This window comes from Corylus avellana, chromosome ca7 (genome assembly GCF_901000735.1).
Source record: "Corylus avellana chromosome ca7, CavTom2PMs-1.0".
In the NCBI taxonomy this organism is placed as follows: Eukaryota; Viridiplantae; Streptophyta; class Magnoliopsida; order Fagales; family Betulaceae; genus Corylus; species Corylus avellana.
The window spans coordinates 18,819,259-18,827,459 of NC_081547.1; the positions used below are offsets into that span (position 1 = coordinate 18,819,259).

The window sequence follows — 8,201 nt, forward strand, 5'->3', positions numbered from 1 at the left end:
AATAAAAAGTAAAAATGTTTGTACCACTTTTCGCATGAAGACGGGCCTGAAAGCAAAGGAAGCCTCCTACGAAAGAGGCCCAAAATACTTGGGGAGCGTAAACCCTCTCACGGTGTAGATGTTTCTAGAAGCACTCTGGACGCCTCCAGGACCACCTCTTTCCCTCGCCCTCTCTTCTAAAAGGACAGAATACCAACATTTAAATATTATTATAAAAAATAAAAATTCGAAAAGAGAAAAAAAAGAAAAAAAGAAAAAAGAAAAAAGAAAAAACGCGAAAATTCCACACAAAAGCCCTCTGCCCTTATTAAAGCCTTCCAACTCTTCGCATCCTCCAGTTTTCTCGTTTAAAGCCTCTCGGTCTTGTGGAGAGTTCCAGAAACCCCCCAATCCCCGCTCTCTCTCTCTCTTTCTCTCTCTCTCTCTCTCTGTTGGATCGCTCTGAAGGTACGTACGGTCTCGGAGCCTAGCTGGCCACAGCATCGTATTTAGACTTAGGTCTAGATTTCTGGTCTTTCTTGAGAAAGAAAGGCTTTTGGATCTGTGGATTTGTTTATGTAGATTTGGTCGTTTTTAGGCGAGGGAATGTTTGGTGGCTGTTGAATTGGTTGTGTGACTCTAGCTTTCTCTGTTTGGATTCAAAGTTTTTGCCTTCTTTTGCCCAGCTCTTTGTTTGTTTTGCCTTTTGTATTATTAATTGCGGATAGAATCTATGTTGTTGATGGATTGATTAATAACGGGTTAAAGTAGGGTGCTGTGTTAATGAGCGATTGGATTCACTTGGATCATTTGATTTCTTTTCTGTGTTTTATCCGGGCTCGATTTGTTTTTTTTTTTTTTTTTTGTTCTTTTGTTCTTTTGAAGTACTGAATTTAGGTTTTTGATTTGCTGTTGTTTAGGTTATTTTTGGTTGTGTGAATGCTAGTGTGACTGACCTTTTGGCTGCCGTGTCTCTATGTCTGGCGTCCGCATGACTGTCAGTTTGCTAGTTGGCGTCAATGATCTTATATACTGAATCTTTTTTTTATTTTTGTGCTGAAATGTTGCTTCTTAGACGATTGATTTTTACTGGTCTGTTGCGTTGATTATGTTCTAGTTGGTTGAAGATAATCGGGCAATAGTTTTGCTGTTGGGAATGTAGTTGATTATTAAATTGATTTGGACTTCTGGGTATTGTGAATTTCTTGAAATTAAAGTGATCTACTATGTTATTGTTCAGATTGCCGTTACCTTGCTGGCGAGACCAACCTTGAGTTGTATATCGGTTGATTTTTTGCGAAGATGAGCGTAGTTGGTTTTGATCTTGGCAATGAGAGCTGCATTGTGGCTGTCGCAAGGCAGAGAGGGATTGATGTTGTGCTCAACGATGAGTCCAAGCGTGAGACCCCCGCCATTGTGTGTTTTGGTGACAAGCAGCGGTTTATTGGAACAGCGGGGGCTGCTTCAACTATGATGAACCCAAAAAATGCAATCTCCCAAATAAAGCGGTTGATTGGTCGGCAGTTCAATGATCCCGAATTGCAGAGGGATCTCAAAACTTTTCCTTTCACTGTGAGTGAAGGGCCTGATGGGTATCCTTTGATTCATGCACGGTATCTGGGAGAAGTAAGGACATTTACACCGACCCAAGTTTTGGGAATGGTGCTGTCAAATCTGAAAGGCATAGCAGAAAAGAATTTGAATGCAGCAGTTGTTGATTGCTGCATTGGGATTCCTGTTTACTTCACTGATCTTCAAAGGAGGGCTGTTTTGGATGCAGCCACAATTGCGGGCTTGCACCCACTTCGCTTGCTTCATGAAACTACCGCAACAGCCTTGGCTTATGGTATTTATAAGACAGATTTACCCGAAAATGATCAGTTGAATGTTGCTTTTGTTGATATTGGACATGCAAGCATGCAAGTTTGTATTGCTGGCTTTAAAAAGGGCCAGCTGAAAATATTAGCTCATTCATTTGATCGATCTCTGGGTGGTAGAGATTTTGATGAAGTGCTATTCCAGCACTTCGCTGCAAAATTCAAAGAAGAGTACAAGATTGATGTTTTCCAGAATGCGAGGGCTTGCCTTAGGCTTCGGGCTGGCTGTGAGAAGCTGAAGAAGATGCTTAGTGCAAATCCTGAGGCACCTTTGAATATAGAGTGCTTAATGGACGAGAAGGATGTCAGAGGCTTCATTAAGCGGGACGAGTTTGAACAGATCAGCATTCCCATTTTGGAGCGGGTCAAGAGACCTTTGGAGAAGGCTCTTGCAGAAGCCGGTCTCACTATAGAAAATGTTCACATGGTTGAGGTGGTTGGTTCTGGCTCTCGTGTTCCTGCTATAATCAGGATATTGACGGAGTTCTTCAAAAAGGAACCTAGGCGCACGATGAATGCGAGTGAGTGTGTTGCCAGGGGTTGTGCTTTGGAATGTGCCATTCTTAGTCCGACATTTAAAGTACGAGAGTTTCAGGTAATTATCATTTGCTGATGGCTATATCTCTAGGATCATACTCTATGTTTATTTGAATTAGCTGACTCGAGCATTAAAAGAATTTTGGATGTGTGAGGAAACTTTGGGTGGCTAAATCTTGAGCTGGGATTAATTGTCACTATTCCCTTTTCCCATCCTCTACACTTTTCCATGTTTTCGTTGTATCTTAATCTGGCCATTTGAAAGGCTCTTGCATAAGAAATTAATGTCGCGAGCACTCACTCTGGGCAAATATGTGATCATAGACAGCCTCAATGTTCTCCCTCATGTTTTATTTCAGGAAAACTGCCCCAAATACATGTAATCTGTTGGCGTGTAGTAGCCGAAAAGTAGATGTTAATCAAAATCCTATAATTTTGGTGCATATCTGTAATACTGTTTATACTCTTAATTTGAAGGTCAACGAGAGCTTCCCATTCTCAATTGCTTTGTCATGGAAAGGTGCTGCTCTAGATAATCAGAATGGGGCAGCAGACAATCAACAAATTACTATTGTTTTCCCCAAGGGAAATCCAATTCCAAGTGTGAAGGCTCTGACATACTACAGATCTGGCACCTTTTCTGTGGATGTACAATATGCCGATGTCAGCGAATTGCAAGCACCTGCAAAGATCAGTACATATACGGTAATATACCTTGGCAACAATAGTCATTCTAAAAACTTTACATTCTAATAAGTTGGGCGGAATATAGGACACATTGTTTAGGATATGTTGTTTTGTGTTACCAATTCTGTTACATGATTTGCGCATGCAGATTGGTCCTTTCCAATCTACAAAAGCTGAGCGTGCAAAACTTAAGGTGAAAGTCCGCCTGAACCTGCATGGAATTGTCTCTGTTGAGTCAGCAACTGTAAGTTCTCAAAGCTTCTTGTGATTTCTAATTGTGAGATTGGAAAATTTTCCCTTGAACTCGTTACTAATTTTCTTTGATGTTTGTTTCAGCTATTGGAAGAAGAAGAAGTTGAAGTTCCAGTCTCAAAAGAGCCAGCAAAAGAAGATGCTAAGATGGATACTGATGAAGCTCCCAATGATGCTGCTCCAGCAAGCTCCAATGAGGCTGATGTAAATATGCAAGATGCGAAGGGTACTGCTGATGGTTCTGGGGCTGAAAATGGTGTTCCAGACTCGGGAGACAAGCCTGCGCAGATGGAAACCGACGTTAAGGTCAGTAATCATGCCGAGAATGAGTTTGTAAGTGCTTATGGTGTTTGTTTTATGTTTCTTTCTATATCTATTTTTTATGCTATTTTATTTGAGGTTTTTTTTCTAAAAATTTTTTTTTAAGAAAAGAAAATCAAGCTCTTTGTTAATTCTTAATTTGCTTGTTATTCATGACATTTTAAAAGCTACGCAGATTGTTCTGATTGTTCTCTTTCAATGATGACGATGCTATGGTGACACGGCTGTACAGTTGTTGAATAGCTGTTAGATCACAATACGAAAGCCTGTGTTCATATTGGAGAGTACTCTATGTACATATATTGTACACATGTATTAAAAGATGGCCCAATGTGTTCTGTAAGCATTCGGGAATTTAGTTGCAGTTTTGTTTTGTAGTTAGTTTGGAGTGAGGGTACTGAAGCAGATACTTGGAGTAGAGGATCTAGTATATTTTATCCATTGCACCAGTAGGGTTACCATTTTAGCTGTTAATGAGCTTATTCAACTAATTCCAATTGTCTGCTGCTTGGAAAGAAACATTGCATGCGCACATTTTCAGCTTCTTCCTTTGTGTTCTTGAGTTATCCATCACATGAAGCATCTAGTTCGATATCCTATTATGTCTAGCATATATCATTATGGAAAGCGCTAGTCACATTTGTATTATTACCTTAAAATAACTTGTCAATTTGGAGATTCTATAAAGTTACTTATAAAATTCAATTTCACCTACTAAGCAAGCAATGTGAGACTTAGTATTTATGATATTTTTATAAACTATTAAATGTGGGTTCTCATCTTCCTAGTATGGGGTGGGGTAGGGTCATGTAATGCCGTGCTTCAGTTCAACATGGCGTTATTAGGTGGCTTTGATACCATTTATAATGACTCAGGGAAAGAACTAATTACATTTGCGCTAATATCTCAAAAGGATTAGTTAATTTGGAGATTTCTTAAAATTACTTATAAAACCTAAATTTCACCTTGGAAGTAAGCAACGAGGACGTAGTACATATGCACAGCTTTAATGGAACCTATTGTACATATTATTTGATACAGCATAGCAAAGTGCCTCATGTCCAATATCATCTGTGCCTGTAGTGTATGGTATAGTAACATCAATGTTTTGCTCATTTTTGATGCATTAGACGTTTGTTCTTGGCGTGCAGGTTGAGGCTCCAAAGAGGAAGGTAAAGAAAACTAACATCTCTGTAGCAGAGTTGGTTTATGGAGGAATGATTCCAGTCGATCTGCAAAAGGCAGTAGAGAAGGAGTTTGAAATGGCTTTGCAAGATCGAGTAATGGAAGAAACCAAGGACAGGAAAAATGCTGTTGAAGCCTATGTCTATGACATGAGAAACAAGGTAGCGTGCTTTTTATTTATTTAACCCCCTAATATCTGGCTTTTAGTTGAGGACCTCTTTATCTAATTCTTTTTGTTTGTTTCTTCAGCTTAGTGACAAATATCAGGAATTTGTCACTGATTCAGAGAGGGAGGTGTTTATTTCTATACTTCAGGAGGTAGAAGATTGGTTGTATGAAGATGGTGAGGATGAAACCAAAGGCGTTTACATTGCCAAGCTCGAGGAGCTCAAGAAGGTAAGGGTTGTTTGTTGTGCTGAATGGCTACTTCTTGTTCTTCCTCTCTCTCACTCAACAAAATGCATGAACACACACTGATACACAGCTACGGAAAGAAAGAAGTGATGACTGATTTTGATGTTTGAATCGTAAGTTTGATGGAGATATGAAAAATTGCAGCAAGGTGATCCCATTGAGGAGCGCTACAAAGAGTATGTAAACAGGGGAGCTGTAATTGATCAACTGGTGCGTTGTCTTAATAGCTATAGAGAAGCAGCAGTGTCGAATGATCCCAGATTGGATCACATTGACATCTCTGAGAAACAGAAGGTAATAACTAGTCAGATCTTTGTCCACCATGCCCCCCCTCACACACATGTGCAAGGCTTCTCTAATCATCCTCCCATTGTATGTTGCAGGTCCTAAATGAATGCGTGGAGGCAGAAGGATGGTTAAGAGAGAAAAAGCAGCAGCAGGACTCGCTGCCTAAATATGCTACTCCAGTTCTCTCATCTGTTGAAGTACTAAAGAAGGCTCACACACTTGATGGGTACTTTTCTTACTTTTTTATATTTTAATCTTATTTACCCTGTTGGGAAAGAAATCAAGTTCTATAGCTGATTATGATGTTAAGCTTCAGTAGTTGAAGAATTCTGAAAGATTGCTAAAACTTGTTTGGTCACCGTGTTGATTCTGGTTTTTAGTTTGATCATATCTTAGTATTTCGGTGGGTACTTGAGGTCATTAAATCCAAATTGTTAACCATCTTTTTATGCTTGTTTCTCATCCAAGCGTTGCTATACTTGGATTTGGTCTTCCCTTTTGCATTCTACCTTTTTTTTTTTTTTTTTTTTTCTTCTATGTTGGCGCATCATGCAAGTTGCCTTCAGTTCAATGGGTCTATGTATGCTCATTACTGTTTTATTAATTTCGTACCTGCCAAATCCAACCCTAGAAATCTGAATGTCTCTTCTCCCTAGTTTACAAATGGTACTCTTGTTGACAATATAATATGCGTGAACAGGTTTTGTAAACCGATAATGATGAAACCAAGGCCGGCACCAGCCAAGCCAGCTACTCCTGAGGCACCACCAACCCCACCTCCTGAGGCCGGTGAGCAGCAACCTCAGGGTGGTGATGCCAATGCAGATGCCAATGCAAACGCCTATGAGAGAGCAGCAGATGGCAGTGGTGAGGTACCGCCTGCTTCTGAAGAACCAATGGACACAGAGACCTCGACAACTTCTACCTAGTTCTGTGAAGTGGTTCACCTCCTTTAATGTTTTATTCAAATACAGAATTTGGCATGTATAAGAACTTTTCCCGTTTGAGTCTAGGATACGAATGCGGTGGTGAGCCTCTCACGAGGCTTGTGGAATGTTTGTCAATGTTTTTTGGAGTCTAAAGCCTTTTCTGCTGTGGGTGATCTGCCAAATTTTATAGTTAATTAGGGTGGATCTCCAGGAATCGGTTTTTTTATTTTTTTTAGGAGGATTTCAAAAGAAATGGTACTGTTTATGGCCTCCCCGACCCTTGTAGGGGAAGAGAACAGAGATGCATTTAAGAGGGTCTTTCAAGTGTCATTGTTCTTTATGTTAGTGTTATTAATTTCTGGATTCTTTTCTTTTTGTCTCAAATATTAGATTGCATTGCATTATCTCCTGGTCTGTTGTATGAAGTTCAGGTCAATAATTTTGTGGGCTATTTTGCGGATATTCACCGTTTGTGATGAATGATAATGATTGCTATCCAGGGATGTCTTGATGTCTTTGATGGGAACTTTAAAAAGGGGTATTGAAAATCATGTGAATCGTTTTGCTTACCAACTAAGTGAAATGTTACGTATTTTCAAATGCTTACAAATTATCGTAATTGCTGCGAGGTATAAAGATTAATTTATTTAAAATTTAATAGTTATGTCAGAAATAAGCATTCGAAAGTACATAAAGCATTTCTACCCGACTAAACGACAAAAAGCCAAGACCTAAAAAAAAGAAAAATTGGAGGCCAATGGCTAAGATATGCAGCTATAGCAAACAAGATACACTACAATGGAGTGTCAAGTATTTGTTCGGTGGTTTTGCATTGTAAAAGCGTTAGGGTTTTCTTTTGATTCTCCTTAATTTAGGAAATAAAACTATTTTTGGTTTTTCTAAACATATTATATAATAGCTTTCCTTATTTTATTTTATTTTATTATAATATTATTTTTTTAAAAAAAAGTACAATTTTCCTATCAACTCTCATATTTTTTTTACAAAATTTTAACACAATTTCTAATAAAAGGTGAAAAGAGTAGAGAGGAGAGAAGAGAGAAATATTTTATGATAAAATAATAGATAAAGAAACTATAGGGAAGCTAAAGTGCTTCTGAATGCATTGGGTAGCATTATGGCATTTTTAATGTTTAGGGAAGTAATAGGAAAGTTGTTGCATATAATTTTTTGTTTTTGTTTTTGTTTTTTGTTTTTTGTTTTTGTTTTTGTTTCAATAGATTTTTTCTATACTTAGGAAAAAAGAAAAAAAAAAGGTTATAAAGCACTGTTGTGCCAAATACCTAAATTAATAGGCAAATACTTGGTACGTTTTACTCGCAAGTGCAAGAGATCAAAACGATAGTATAGGGTGCAAATACGAAATCATTCCCATGAAGATTGTTGATTTTGTTTAAAATTGATTTACCGAATTAAATTGCCAATTTGTCACAGAATCGCAATGTTGAAAGAGATAAAGATAATGAAAAGGTTAGGGATTTGACATCAACCACTAACTAAACTAATTAAGATACAAATACGCCAATGTTCCAATTATGTTGATATATTTAATGTTCGTCAACCTAAGGGCATGATATCTACTCCTTAAGCTATTGATTTTCCTAAGCAATGAATTAGGTATGATATCTATTCTAATTATTTTCTTCCCTAAAGGATTTAGCATGGTATCTACTAAATTGTTCTATAAGGAAACATAAATCTATGAAAATTG

General features: G+C 38.0%; 1 protein-coding gene across 1 annotated transcript; it reads left to right on the forward strand.

The window, feature by feature from the left end:
• Window positions 1-321: 321 nt before the first annotated feature.
• LOC132186282 (heat shock 70 kDa protein 15-like) lies at window positions 322-6,840 on the forward strand. The gene is made up of 10 exons (XM_059600175.1): window positions 322-447; window positions 1,220-2,451; window positions 2,871-3,098; window positions 3,229-3,324; window positions 3,417-3,638; window positions 4,805-4,999; window positions 5,088-5,234; window positions 5,397-5,546; window positions 5,636-5,766; window positions 6,241-6,840. The coding sequence occupies exons 2-10, from the start codon at window positions 1,282-1,284 to the stop codon at window positions 6,467-6,469; spliced, it is 2,568 nt and encodes an 855-aa protein (XP_059456158.1). The 5' UTR covers window positions 322-447; window positions 1,220-1,281; the 3' UTR covers window positions 6,470-6,840.
• The last annotated feature ends 1,361 nt before the right edge of the window (window positions 6,841-8,201 follow it).